The sequence below is a fragment of the Rattus norvegicus genome, chromosome 2, assembly GCF_021556685.1.
Source record: "Rattus norvegicus strain SHRSP/BbbUtx chromosome 2, alternate assembly SHRSP_T2T, whole genome shotgun sequence".
Classification (NCBI taxonomy): domain Eukaryota; kingdom Metazoa; phylum Chordata; class Mammalia; order Rodentia; family Muridae; genus Rattus; species Rattus norvegicus.
In genome coordinates, this window is record NC_141535.1 from 177,530,187 (window position 1) to 177,545,568 (window position 15,382).

Here is a 15,382-nt window from a genome sequence, read left to right on the forward strand (position 1 = left end):
CATCTACTGCAATCAAGCCACTCCCTATGGGCCAAGCATTTAAACACAGGAGTCCATGGGGACCACTCATAGTCACACCACCACAGTGGTAGTCAGCTATTAAAGAAGAATGTTCACACTATTTAGAAGAACATATAACTTGGGGTCTGAGGTGGTGGTGCACACCTTTAATCTCAACACCAGGAAGGCAAAGACAAGCAAATCTCTGACTATGAGGTCGCCTGGTAGACACCACTTATAGTTCAGTCAGATATACACAGTAACTGAACTATATCACTCTGTTAGAAAGAGAGAGTACTATATAATTGAACTTGATAAATGGCTTTTTTTCTAGATTTTTCCCATTTAATATTTTGAGGCTACAGCTAACTGAAAAAAACTGAAATCACAGAAATCCAAATAGCACGTCACATGAGTGTCTCATAACTGTCTCTACCGCTTACGATGTTTTAGGGTTTCTCTGTATTTTCATTTTATTATTATAATTTATTGTTTCTGTTTTTCAAAACATAGTTTTTCTGGGTAGCTCTGGCTAGCCTGGAAATCGCTCTGTAGACAGGCTAACCTGGAACCCAGCCTGCCTCTGCCTCCCAAGTACTGAGATTAAAGGAGTGTTCCACCATTATTAGTTTCTCTGTTTTATAAAAGTTGTCTTAGTCCCCCTCCTTGTTTGTCTTAACAAGTTTTTGTGTGAAGTCAACTGTTTTTAGTTCTGTTGGATATAAAACTACCAATAGAATTACTGGGTTATATAGTGTCTCTGTTTAATTTAGTGAGTTGCCAACAGCAGTATTTGAGTCTTTTACTTTTTCTATACATTCCCCAATGTTATTATCTGTCTTCTATACTATAGCAATCCTAGTTGTGAAAGTGACATTGTGTGTGTGTGTGTGTGTGTGTGTGTGTGTGTGTGTATTGTGCGATTGGACACATACATGCACTACCCTAAATATAGAACAATGTTGTGGAGTTGACAGTTTCTACCTTCATGTGGGTTTTTTCAGGATCAAACTCAAATCGCCAGGCTTGTGTGTGCCTTTATCCACTGATCCACATTGCTAGTTCTGCATCTTGATTCTGATTTTCTGCTCCTTGGTGACTGATCATTTTGAGAATCTTTTGTGTGCTCATTAGCCTTTGTGCATCTGGAGAAATGTCTATTCAGATTATTTGCTTCCATGCCTGGATTCATTCTCACTCATTCTTACCCCATTCCCCACCCCGTCATTCCTTCATTAATTCATCCATTCACTTGTTCATTTATTCTTTTTGGTACTGAGGTAACTTGGTCTTGTGAATACTGTGCAAGTGCTCTACTGTACTACATCCCCAGACTTGGATTATATTTTATTTGTTATTTAATGATTTATTTTATATGTTTTATCTGCGTGTGTGTGTGTGTGTGTGTGTGTGTGTGTGTGTGTGTGTGTGTGTGTGTCTGGTGCTGACAGAGGCCAAAAGGTAACACTGGATCAACTGAAACTGGAATTACTAGTTGTGGTTATAAGTTGCCATGTGGTGCTGAGAGCCAAACCCGTTTTCTCTACAGGAACTTGTGTTCTTGATCACTCATCTTTCCAGGCTCGAGACCTTGGGTTTCAGACATTGTCTGTTTGTAGATCATGCTAGCCTTTTTTCCTAGTTTCACCTCTGTAGTGCTAGCATATACCATTCTGTTCAATGCCTCTTTCCCTATCTTCACTCAGCTTGGGATGTTTTGGGCAAGCACTTTATAGCTACATTTGTACTCTTAAATTTCTAGGCAATGTCCTAGAAAGTACATAAAATACTAATTTTGTTTAAATCCAATTTATCTTTTTTGTTTTGCTATGGTTTTTGGTATATATCTAAGAAATGTTTAATTCCAGGTGGCAAAGATTTATACTGAATTTATTCTAAGAGTTTTACATTTTTTTTGGTGGTGGTGGAACACACCTTTCCAGCCCTAGTGAGGCAGAGGCAGATGAATCTCTTGAGTTCCAGGACAGTCTTATCTACAGAGAGAGTACCAGGATATCCAGGGATATATAGAGAAACCGTATCTTGAAAAACTAATCAATCAATCAATAAAATGAAATAAAGATTTATTTATTTAATGTATATGAGTACACTGCAGCAGTCTTCAGACACACCAGAAAAGGACATCAGATCTCATTACAGATGGTTGTGAGCCACCATGTGGTTACTGGGAATTGAACTCAGGACCTCTGGAAGAGCAGTCAGGGCTCTTAACCACTGAGCCATCTCTCCAGTCCGAGGTGTATATTTTTAACTTCTACATTTAGGTTTTTGTTCTAGTTTTGCATGATTTTTATATATGGTTTAAGGGGGGCGCTCCTTCTTGATTGTTTTGCATGTGAATAGCCAGTTATTTCAGAATCCTTTGAAAAAGCTATTCTTCCTGATTCAAATATCTTTGTGTTTCTGTTGGAAGTCGGTTATTTGACCACAAATTTTATCAAGAGTGTATTTCTGAACTCTATTTTATTCTGTTAAGGATATGTCTGTCTTTATAGCCAACCTATTTTTATCTCTAATATTAGATAAGTTATTGATGTGAATCTTTGTACATTTTTTGTTTCCCTTTTGAGCATGTGGAATACAGCTTTGTATCCAATAATTTTTAAATAATTGTCTTAAATTTTGGGAGTTTTGTATCTGTGTAGATGTGTGTTTGTATTCATGTGTGAAAGTGAGAATGTGTGCATGTTATGGTGTGTGTGAAAGTCAAAAGGCAATGACACACTAATCAGTTCTTCCGAGTCCCTCAGTATGCTAAGGAGGGCATTTGAGAGATCTCTAGACTGCTTTTCTTCTGTTAGACTCTGTCCTTGGAAATTTAGCTGCCATTATCTTAGTTGTTCTCAGCTACATCTCTTCAACTCAGTCTTATCCCAGATTCCCTTCCCTGAATTGTGCCCTAGAAATTCTTTTATGTCAGTGAACAAGGGCAGCTGTAGGACTTACTTCATTTGTTCTTTGTCACATACATTGACACTTGTTGCTGGATGTCTAGTACCTTGAAACCCCTGTTTAAGAGGTATTTTTGGGTGAATTTTTGTTGTTCAGGTGAGATGTAACTGTTTCCTCTAATGTCATTTTGGACAGAAACCGAAATTGTAGAATGTGGTGGTTGTTTAGTGTTTTGTTTTTGAGACAGAATCCTCATTATGGTGCTCTAACTGGTTTGGAATTTGGTATTATAATTTTTTTTTCTTCTTTTTTTCGGAGCTAGGGACCGAATCCAGGGCCTTGTGCTTGCTAGGCAAGCGCTTTACCACTGAGCTAAAGCCCCAACCCCAGTATTATAAATTAAATTGGCCTCATTCCCAAGTTCACCTGCCTCTGCCTTCCTAGTGCTAGAATTAAAGGTGTGTGCTATCTTACCTAGCTTGTTTTGTTTTCTGATAGGGTCTCGTGAATCTCAGGCTGGCCTTGAACCAACTATGCAGCTGCATTTGTTTTAAACTTTTTAAATTTTATTTAAGGGGTTGGGGATTTAGCTCAGTGGTAGAGCACTTGCCTAGGAAGCGCAAGGCCCTGGGTTCGATCCCCAGCTCCGAAAAAAAGAACCAAAAAAAAAAATTTTTTTTTTATTTAAAGTATCTATGCTTATGTGTGTGGGGGTATATATGATTTGCGTGAATAGTGTTTGAGGAGATCAGAAATTAACTTTCAGGAGTCAGTTGTCACCATGGGGAACCTTGTTTCAAGCAGGGTGTCTCCTGTTTTTTATAGTCTGCTGCAGGGTAGCTGGCCTGTGGGCTTCTGGACAGTTCTCCTGTCCCCTCCTCCCATTGCTCTCATTAGGAGTTTTGAGATTACAGATATATACCCCTATATTTGACATTTTTACATGGATTCCAGGGGTCAAACTCAAAGTTTGTTAGGTTTAGCCAACAAGCATCTTTATATGGGCTGTGCTGTCTCTCTAGTCCTTCTGTTGCATTTGTTTGACACCATTATTTTCCTTTGTCACTTTGTTAACATGGCAAGCTTTCTCTCTTGCTTTCTGACTCATTTCCTATAATTTAACCCTTAAATTGAGGTTCTAGCCTGGCTCCTTTCTACATATTCTTTTTCAGTAGTTTGAGTCATGCTTTTGTATTACTTCATTTGCTTCATATGCCTTTCAAATAAGCACCTAGTGTTGGCTAAGCTGTGAGTCTTCTGCTTTTGTGCCACATATGCAACTGTTTTTTTAATATCCTCGCCTTGATTTTGTGGTGCCAGTTTAGCACATCTATTAGAATGTTCTTTGTTTAGGTACAGAAAACAATAACAATAGCTAACAATAGCTTAAATATTAAAATAATTTATTGGCCACTATAATAAGAATGCATAGATTAGGGCTGGAGAGATGGCTAACGGTTAAGAGCACCCGACTACTCTTCTAGAGGTCCTGAGTTCAATTCCCAGCAACCACATGGTGGCTCACAACCATATGTAAAGAGATCCGATGCCCTCTTCTGGTGTATCTGAAGACAGCTACAGTGTACTGTATATAATAAATGAATAAATCTTAAAAAAAAAGAAAAAAAAAAGAATGCATAGATTAGCTTCAGGGCACAATGATATGTTGACATGGCTAATTAGCTCCAGTCACTATTTTCTGTTGTACACAGTGTCTGCTTTATCACTAGTAGGCTGCTTTCTCTCTTGGTCAAAAGATGGCTACTAGCAATAATACAGCCAGGCTAATATGTTCTCATTCAAATTCAACAGAATTCAATAGAATTTATAGTGTTTAGTGACTAAGGTGTTGTTTCAGTTTTTGTTGTACATATTAGTTTTATATAGTACTGTCTCAGAGTTTCTGTTGCTGTGACAAAACACTGTGATCAAAAATGTAACTCAAGAAAAGGGATATTTGTTTGTTCTGGGGTGTGTGCGTGCGTGCGTGCGTGCGTGCGTGTGTGTGTGTGTGTGTGTGTGTGTGTGTGTGTGTGTGTTTCCATTGGCCGGTCCATCCATCCCTCCCTGGCTGTCTTGGAACTCAGACCTGTACCTGCCTCTTACCTCCTGTCCTAAATGCTGGGATTAAAGGCCTTGCACCATCACTGCTGGGCAGAAAAAGGTTTTTTTTAAGTCAGAGAAGGTAAAGAAAATTGTCTTGTCTTGTGTTTTTGCCTTTATTTCTCAATCAGAATTAGAATCAAAAGCAGTATACAGATAGTCTCTTAATTTTTGGTGATTTAAACAATTTTATACATTGTGCAAAAGAATGTATATAGTAAAAATCATGCTGGGATTTTTTGAATATTGGTCTTTATTGATGCTAGCAATACTTTAATCCTGGACAATACTGGTCTTTATTGATGTTTGCAATACTAAATGACTGGACAGTGCCAACAGACCCCAGCTCCCAGGCAAGACATAAAAGCATGATAGTTTAGCAACATAGTACAATGTAAAGTAAGATAATTAGGTTAAATGCAGTCCTGAACTGTGGTTTTGATTTGTTTGTTTTTTAAGATGGAGTTTCTCTTTTTTCTTTTTTTTCTTTTTTTTTTTTTTCCGGAGCTGGGGACCGAACCCAAGGCCTTGCGCTTGCTAAGCAAGCGCTCTACCACTGAGCCAAATCCCCAAACCCCTTAAGATGGAGTCTCATTTTGTAGCCCAGGCTGGCCCAAGGCTCACTCAGGATGATATCAGTGTTGTGGCAGCCTGCCTGCCATAGCCTCTCAAGTGTTGGGATTACAAGTGTGTGCTATCATGCTAAATATCGTTATTTCTACTCTCTAACCTTGAACATGATGTATAGGATATATTTAATATTTATAGGGTGATTAGATGGACAAGAAAAATATCAATACATGAAAATATATAATATTGCTTCCTGATGGGGAACCTATGACAGATTAAAGTACAGATACCACCAAAATCCATCTTGAACCAATAAATTTTAAGGTTACTTAAAGGAATTTGGGTGAAGGTTTAGTTATGATAGTAGAAATGTCTCAAAGACAGTTGTATCACAAAAGCATGAGTGACAGCTCAAAGCTAGAAACCTGGAGCATGGTGCATAACCTGCAGCACCTAAACAGGTTGGAAAATGTCCTTTCTGGTGGCTCTTGCAGGCAGTTCTGCTGGTCTTTTGTTTCTTTTAGGCCAGCAGTTCTCAACCTATGGGTTGTAACCCCTTTGGAAGTTGAATGACATTTATACAAGGGTTGCCAAAGACCATGGGAAAACACAGATACTTACATTATCATCCATAACAGTATCAAATTACACTTGTGAAGTAGCAACAAAAATAATATAATATTATGGGGCTGGAGATACGGCTCAGTGGTTAAGAGCACTGATTGATCCTTCAGAGATCCTGAGTTCAATTCTCAGCAACCACATGGTGGCTCACAACTATTGTTAATGGGATCCGATGCCCTCTTTTGGTGTGCTTGATTGAAGAAAGCAACAGTGTACTCACATAAAATAAATAAATTAATTAAAAATAATAATTTTATGGTTGGGGTCACCACAACATAAGATATATTAAAGGGTCGCAGCATTAGAAAGGTTGAGAACCACTATTCTAGGCAGCTCTTTGGTCTCCAAGCAGCTTGGATGGTCTGAGAATGAATCCCTGTAATCTTTACTGCTTAAATATTCTGGGGAAGGGAAGAGCAGAGTGAATCTGGTCAGTTTCAGGGACTTCCTGAAGCTGTTTTGAATTGTTGCCCCCAGTCATAAGAGGCTTCCTTGGAGATATATAGTAGAGGATATCTAGGAAAAGGCAGTGTCTTACTTTTTTTTTTTTTTAATCTAGATTTGTATAGATTTGAGGGTAGATAAGAAGTCTCATCTGATTAATGTTATTTGTATGTATATTTTCAAGACTGACCATTTGATATTGAATAACCAGTTCCCTGGGAAAGACTAGTAATCCAGCTCTCTTATCATTCCTTGGTTGCCTATAGTTGTTTGTAGAGGTTTGAAGCCTCCTGGGCTCTCCCCAGTCCATGTTACACATTGGGCTCTCCCCAGTCCATGTTACACATCTGTTGTTTTCCTTGTTCAGCTCTTATTTAAGACAGTTGTGTCGGTAAGACTTTTTGAATGTAGCTCCTTACATTTTTAGGAGACACAGTCTCATAGCAAAACTGCTTATTCTTCTGGCTCTTAATTTTCTTTTCTGCCTCAGCCCCTGAGCCTTGGGTATGGGAGTTGTATGTCGATAGGCTCTGCAGCTCTGCATTTTAATAGGCTGCAGTTTTTTGAAATGGTTGTTGTCTGTTGCAAAGAGAAGTTTCCTCAATGCCAGATAAGGACCACATTTATCTGTGAGAAATGTAGTTGTGGATTCTGCTAGTGTAGTAAAGTGATTTAATCCCAGCACTGGGGAAGACAGAGACAGGCATATTTCAGAGTTCAAGGCCTTCCTGCTCTACATACTGAGTTCTAGGACTATGTGGAAAGGCTGTCTCAAAAAAATAATATATATTATATTATATTATTTGTTGTGAGAAGTTGCATATTCCATAGCATTCCTTTCGAGGTCAGAGGACAACTTTTAGTAATTGATTCTTTCCTTCTACCATGGAGCTCTAGGATTGAACTCTGGTCATCAAACTTGGCAGCAAGCACCTTTTCCCACTGAGCCATCTTGCTGGCTCTATTTGCTGATGCTGTTTTAGTTTATTTTTTAATGGCTCTATTTGCTGTTGTCATTTTAGTTTATTTTTTAAAATTTTGTGTATACATCTAAGCATCAGACACACATTCAATATGTACAAATATACATGTATGTGTATACACACACACGTGTACACGCTCTGAATATACATGCTGAATGTATGCCTGATGCCTACAGAGACCCGGGAGGGCTCTAGATTCCCTGGAACTAGAGCTTTATGGATGTTTATAAGCTGCCATGTCAGTTCTGGGAGTTGAACCCCAGTCTTCTACAAGAGTAGCAAGTACTTTGAATCACTTCTCTAGCCTAGTTGTATGTCTAATTATATACAGGACCTGGCATTGTAGCTCAGGCTATCTTTAAATTCTAGATCTCCTGACTCAGATACCAAAGTTCTGGGATTTAGGCAAGCTCTATCATCTCCAGCGTGAATGTTTTTGTTGTTGATTGTTTTTGAAGAACCATCCACATGAGTGTAGTGTTTGATTTTGGGTACCTTTTATAATTAAAGGCCTTGGAGACTACAGTGTATTTGAAGTTTGATTTTATTGCTGAAGTTGACTGGAGAAATACTTGTTATAGGACAGTAATAGCATTGGGGTTCTCCCTGTTATCTCTTAAGTTTAAAAAAATTACTTTTCTTTACCTCAGCATTTCACTTCACATTCCTACATAAGAAATCTTATTCTGATCTTTCATTCCATAGAATGGATAGAATGACAGAAGATGCTCTTCGTCTGAATCTTTTGAAGAGGAGTTTGGACCCGGCAGATGAGCGAGATGATGTCCTGGCAAAACGACTGAAAATGGAGGGGCATGAGGCCATGGAACGGCTGAAAATGTTGGCACTGCTCAAAAGGAAAGATTTGGCAAATCTTGAGGTACCGCATGAGTTACCTACCAAACAAGATGGCAGTGGTGTCAAGAGTTATGAAGAGAAACTTAATGGAAATCTCAGGCCTCATGGAGACAACAGGACTGCTGGAAGGCCAGGCAAAGAAAACATCAATGATGAACCTGTGGATATGAGTGCTCGACGGAGGTATGGAGCAGTTTAGCTGCCTCCAGGGATGGGGTCTTCTTAAAATAGGCTTGGAAAATTGGGATGAACCTTGATGAGAGAACAGTGCCTTTCATCCTATAGCTGCCTGCTTTGTATTTTGTTGTTTTGCATCAGGGTCTCACACTATAGCCATGCTGGTCTTGAACTTCTTGTGGCAGTCCTCCTGCCTCAGCATATTAGTGCTGGGATACCATATATAAACTGCCACATGATGATGTCCTAATGCTTCTTGAAAGAAGTTGTGTCCTCTGGCTTGAGTTGACCATGAATTTCTCTTATTTCCAGAAGAAGCTAGTAGCTCATAAAGAAAGTCATTGTTCTTACCTAAAATAAAGGGACCAGAGAGATAACAAAATAACTAGTAGTGTTTGCTGCCCAATCAGGAGGAATGGACTTCAAATCCTAGTTCCCACATCAAATAGTTCACAGCCACCTATAATTCTAGCTCTAAGGGATCCAGCACCCTCTCCTAGCCTCTGTGGTTACCTGTGCAGACTTCTTCTTTCTTCTAAAAAAGGCCATTTCTGGAATAAGGTGACATAATCTGCTTTTTTTTTTTTTTCCCTCCTTTTTTTTTTTTTTTCCCCAGAGCTGGGGACCGAACCCAGGGCCTTGCACTTCCTAGGCAAGCGCTCTACCACTGAGCTAAATCCCCAACCTTCCCTCCTCCTAAAATGGCTGTAGGATTAAAACAAAGAAATTGGCATCAGCCAGGTGGTGGCAGTGCACGCCTTTAATCCCAGCACTCAGGAGGCAGACGCAGGTGGATCTCTGAGCTCAACGCCATCCTGGTCTATAGAGTCAGTTTCAGGACAGCCAGACCTACACAGAGAAATCCCTGTCTCAGATAAACAAAACAAGTCTTTCCTTCAGACCATTCCCAGGGATTTAGGATCTATTTGTTATAGATCTCAGATTCTATTTCATAGACCTGGCTTTTCTTTTGTCAAAAGGAATATTATATACATGTGGTCCCTACAATTCTTGCTCTGTCTACTTTCTTCAATTCCTACATACAGGTTCCTTTGTACACATGTGCTCATTCCTATTCTGTTCTATGTTTCTATTTCTCTCTCTCTTACACACACACACAACATTTTCACAGGCCCTTTTTCTGATGTCTGTCAAAATGTAAATTGAAGAAGGAATGTAGAGCTAATGGAGGCTTAAGTCTGTCTGGTAGGTAGTTGAATCAGAATATAGACACCCCTAGGTTTTTTTGTTCATTTGTTTGGTTTGGTTTGGGTTTTTTTTGTTTGTTTTAAGATTTATTTATTTTATGTATATGAGTACACTGTAGCTATCTTCAGACACACTAGGAGAGGGCATCAAATCCCATTACAGATGGTTGTGAGTCACCATATGGTAGCTGGGAACTTGAACTCAGGACCTCTGGAAGAACAATCAGTGCTCTTAACCACTGAGCCATCTCTCCAGCCCCAACACCCCTAGCTTTAAGAACACTAAGTTTATTAATAGTTCAGAAATAATTGATAGAAGTAAGAATTACTCATTATTCATTTTATTTAACTTTCCTGACTTTTATCCTGGATTAGTATCCAAAGCAGGATCTTTAACCAACTAGACTAATGGATAAGAGAGAAGGAAGGAAGGAATAGATAATGCCTTACACATACACACACACACACAGAGACAGACAGGCAGACAGACAGACAGACAAAACCCCAAAACAACAACAAAATCTCACCAAACAAAAAACCTAAAGTAATTTCTCTTGGTAATAATATTTTAAAACCCTTGTAAAAGCTTCATCTATCCTTTCAGAGCAAGTGAATGAAATACTAGACAGATCTTTCATGTCCCAAACTAAGCCCTTTAAGCACATCCTTCATAAACACATCCTTACACCACTTTGACAAGCTGGCAGTTCTGTTTAATTATTCAAAAGTCATGTAGCTCAAAATACAGTGCCTACTTAACCTGTATAATTTGCTAGAATCAGGTTCAAATATTGCCCCCCAAAAAGGGCCTTTAGCCTTGAAAACCCAATCATTTATTTAATTTTACTTGTGGATAATGAACTTACAAAATAAAATACATTACACTTTGTGGGCATTGAGTATAATGGCATCTCTTTCTGCTTCCCCACAAGGTGTTCTAAACTATAGAGAGGCATGATCTTTTTAATATGAATAAAACAAGGCCACTGGAGAGATGGCTCATTGGTTAAGAGTTCTTGATGCCTTTTAGAGACTAACCTGGGTTGAGTTTCTAGCACCTATACCATTTTTAACTCACAACCCTCTGTACTTCCAGTTTCAAGAGTTCAACTCCTCCTTCCAACCTCTGAGGGCACCGGGCATGTATGTGGCAAACATATATGTATGTAGGCAATACTTGTGCACACAATAAAATAAATCTTTAAAAGAAAACAAAAGAATTAAAAGAAAAATGTTGGGGTGGGTGGGGAGAGGAACACCCTTATAGAAGAAGGGCAGGGATATGGGATAGGGGGTTTATGTCCGGGAAACGGGGAAAGGGAATAACATTTGAAACATAAGTAAAAAAAAAAAAAATTCAATAAAAGGAAAAAAGAAAAATATGGAAGGTGACATTTGTAACATGAGACCTTCTGTCTTTGTTGCTTCAGTACCACTAATGGGGCAAATTCTTTTATCTCTAAATTAACATATATGTTAATTATTAAATAAAGTGAAACTAGTACAACTACTGCTTTACAATGGTAGAGAAACAACTTTTTCTTCTGCTGGTTTGTGCTGAGACTTGAACTGCAGTCATTCATTTACTGCTACCGGAGAATCCCAGATCTACATCACACCCAGGTAGACTTCTTTGCTTTATTATTGGGATAAGAATTAGGAGCTTTAATCCAGGCCATGGTGGTACATATTTAAGACCAGCCAGGATTACAAAAGAAAAAACAAAGAATTGGGTGCTTTATAGCTCCTGGGAATATGCCAGATTGAAGGGTCCATTGGTGTTCAGTTTTTAATAATCTCTTAACAAGTAAAAGTTTCATATTTAACAAGCTTCAAATAGTGCTTTAAAATATGTTGGATTCCTGGCATAGTGGCATGTGTGTTAAGTTCAGTGCCTGGAAGGCAGAGGTAAGCAGATCTCCGAGTTTGAAACCTGCCTGGTCTGTAGAGTGAGTCTAGGACAGCCAGGGCTACACAGAGAAGCCCTGTCCGGAAAGAAAAAAAAGAAAGATAAAAGAAAAAGCAAACCAAGATTAAGACTTGGTTTATCTATCTAATATGTATCTAAGCATAAAGTGTTATTGATTGTTGTTTGCTAATATAAGTTATTGATAATGTTATATAGTTTCAAAATGTTTCAAAAAGAAATATTTCTGGGGGTTGGGGATTTAGCTCAGTGGTAGACCCTGGGTTCGGTCCTCAGCTCCGGAAAAAAAAAGAAAAGAAAAAAGAAATATTTCTGCCCATCATGGTAAACCATCTCAGCAATAGAGCTTCAGGGAAGAATGTGTTACCTTAAAAACAAGCTTTTTACAGAATATGCTTACTTAGCCCGGACCAGAATTTCATAAAGCTGCTGATTGGTGGTATAATAAATATGGATGAATCAATGAGGGACTTTTCAGACCTCAGAATTGCTCACCTAGGGTGATCTTAGTTTGAGAGGATGAAGGAACATAGAGATGACAAACATATGAACATTTCTTTTTTTTTTTTCTTTTTCTTTTTTTTTTTTTTTTTTTTTTTTTCGGAGCTGGGGACCGAACGCAGGGCCTTGTGTTTGCCAGGCAAGCGCTCTACCACTGAGCTAAATCCCCAACCCCTGAACATTTCAATTTAGGCACTTTATTTTGTCTAGAGAACAAAAAGCTCTTCCTCCCTCTAGTGGCATTTTTTCCTGTAACTCTCTATTCTCAGCTTGCTGTCTAACTTGTGGCTACAGTGCAATCCAGACACATCAGACACATTTACTAGTCCACAAAGTAGTCATTCTCTTTACTCCCTCTCCTCTGTTTTCTCAGCTAAACATACTAGTAACTCAGATTTGCCCTGCTGAGAAAGTAAAGGCTTCTTTAGGTAAAACTAGGAATGATGATGGTACTTGCTGGGAATTCAAGGTTAGCCTGGCCTACAGGGACCAGCAATATCGCCCAGTGAGTAGTCACTTGCTTTTAAGGCTGATAACCTAAGTTCCTGGAACTCACATGTCAGGAGAAGAGAGCTGACTCCATACACTTGTCCTTTGTCTACCACAACTGTACTCTGGCACTTATGTACCTGCATGTACAGACAGTAAATTAAAATTATAAAAGCATTAAAAAAAGCTTCTTGGGGCTAGAAACACACACAAACATATACAGATACTTTTGTGTCCCCAAAAGACCTGAGACAAAAAACCATGAGAAAATAGTGGATAGGTGTGTTGTACAAGTAATGACCTGTGAGCTTTTGGGTTTTAAGTTCCATCTTTAAGACCTACAAGCACGCCAACCTAACCTAGACTTACTTACTCCCAACCTTTCTATCTCTAAAAGCTGTGGCCATAGCTCAGTAATAGAAACATGCTTAGGTATCTCTGAAGCCTTGAGTTCTATCCCCAATACCACAAAAGAAAAGGGGAAAAATAAATTTAGCCAGGCATGGTGCTGCATTCTCAAGTTTATAGTGCTTGGGAAGTAGAGGCCGGGAATCACAATTTCAAGGTTAACCAGTTGCATAAGACCCTGTCTCACAAACATTTAAAAGTCAGGCTACGTGGAAGATAGAACATTTATTGTTTTGGGAATCTAAGAAATTATATTTTTCAGGATCCTTTATATTTGGGCTGCAAAAATATAAAAACAAGGGTTATCAAATGAATAGATTTGGAAGTAAGAAAAGTCAGTATGAGAAAAAAGAAAGGAAAAGTCCATGTGAAGGATTTTAGATGTCAAAATAGCTGCTAGTGGGGATCTGGAGAGATGGCTCAGTGGTTAAGAGCACTGTCTGCTCTTCCAGAGGTCTGGAGTTCAAATCCCAGCAACCACATGGTGGCTCACAACCATCTGTAATGGGATCTGATGCCCTCTTCTAGTGTGTCTGAAGAAAGTGAAAAGGTACTCATACATAAAATAAATCCTTTTTAAAAAAAAAAAAAAAAAGGTAGTTCCTGGATAGTTCCTTTTCAGCAAAGATACTAGATATTTTGATAGTATGTCTTTGGTTTACTCCTTTTCTAAGAGGCTGGTATACTTTATAATTGGTACTGTCAGTTTCCTCACGTTATTGACCACCCCCACTCTGACTCACTCTGGACAGGATACAGTGTCCCTTAACTAGAGCCGCGTTATTAGTGTTAGAGTGAGCTGCTTCCTTTTTGTCCATCAGCAGTGCTCAAGTAGATTACTACATTCTGCCGGCTCCACCATTCTTTGATGCCTCTAAATAACTAATAATATAATTAATGACAGCTCAATGCTGTGATATAGGGAAAACAGTTGTAAATTAAAACATGATATTAGAGCACTTTTTAATTTTTAAGGCTGCCCTGAGACTTCCTCTGTAGACTAGACTGACATTGAATGCTGGGATTAAAGGTGTGAGCCCACACACTAAACTCTCTCTCCTTCTCCCTCTTTCTCTCCCTCCCACTCCCTTCCCCCACTTCTTACTTTTATGTATATGAGTGTTTAGCTTGCATGGATATCTGTGTATCATGTGCACACAGTGGTGGCCAGAAGGAAATGTCTGATCCTCTGGGACTGGAATTACAGACTATTGTGAGCCACCATGTTGGTGCTGGGAATTGAACCTGAGTCCATTTTAAAAAAATAGGTATGAGTATTTTGCCTACATGTATGTCACATGGTGATAGGTATGTCTGCTTCCCATGAAGGCCCAAAAGAGGACATCAGGTCTCATGGAACTGGAGTTACAGACAGTTGTAAGCAGTTTTTAAGTCCTGAGAACTAAACCTGAGTCCTGTGGAAAAGCTGGCTTGTAAGCTTTGAGCCAACTCTCTAGCTGCCCTACCATTCTTTTTTTTTTTTTTTTTTTTTTTTTTGGTTCTTTTTTTCGGAGCTGGGGACCGAACCCAGGGCCTTGCGCTTCCTAGGCAAGCACTCTACCACTGAGCTAAATCCCCAACCCCGCTGCCCTACCATTCTTAAAGCTTTTCACCACTTTGTATTTTTGTCCCTGCATAGTCTGACAGATTTTAGATTAGAAGAATATTTTACTGGGCTAGAGAGATGGCTCAGTGGTTAAGAGCATTCTTTGCTCTTCCAGAGGTCCTGAGTTCAATTCCCAGCAACCACATGGTGGCTCACAACCATCTGTAATGGGGTCTGATGCCCTCTTCTGGCATACAGGTGTACATTCAGGCAGAAGGCTGTATACATAATAATTTTTTTTTTTTTTAAGTATTTTGCTAAGATTTTTTCCATTATTCACATCTTGGTATCTTTATGCTAGGACTTGTCTTTGTCTTGCTAAATCAGAACAGACTTAAGTTCCCTTGGGATTTCTCTGTTGATTGTAGTGAAGATATTTTCTTAACTTTTAAAGGAACTGTCACTGTTGGAAATACTGTAATTTTTCCTTTTCTCGTCCAGCGAACCAGACCGAGGAAGGCTAACTCCTTCCCCAGATATAATTGTTTTGTCTGATAATGAGGCTTCCAGTCCCCGATCCAGCTCCCGGATGGAAGAGAGACTCAAAGCAGCCAACCTAGAGATGTTTAAG

The 15,382-nt window shown here is 39.0% G+C and overlaps 1 protein-coding gene and 1 long non-coding RNA gene across 9 annotated transcripts in view; one reads left to right on the forward strand and one right to left on the reverse strand.

Moving 5' to 3' along the window:
* The window catches only part of Gatad2b (GATA zinc finger domain containing 2B), an 81,368-nt gene that overhangs the window by 50,256 nt on the left and 15,730 nt on the right, over nt 1–15,382 (forward strand). For all 8 annotated transcript variants that reach the window (XM_087623271.1, XM_087623278.1, XM_087623269.1 and 5 more), the window contains 2 exons: nt 8,343–8,678; nt 15,253–15,382. In XM_087623271.1, coding sequence (XP_087479397.1) covers nt 8,344–8,678; nt 15,253–15,382 — 465 coding nt within the window. In that variant the 5' untranslated portion in view covers nt 8,343. The remainder of the gene's footprint in view (nt 1–8,342; nt 8,679–15,252) is intronic.
* On the reverse strand, nt 514–4,524 carry LOC147996363 (uncharacterized). Its single transcript, XR_015676468.1, has 2 exons — nt 4,427–4,524; nt 514–2,150 (listed from the first exon to the last, which is right to left on the reverse strand). It is a non-coding gene; the product is annotated as an uncharacterized LOC147996363 (long non-coding RNA).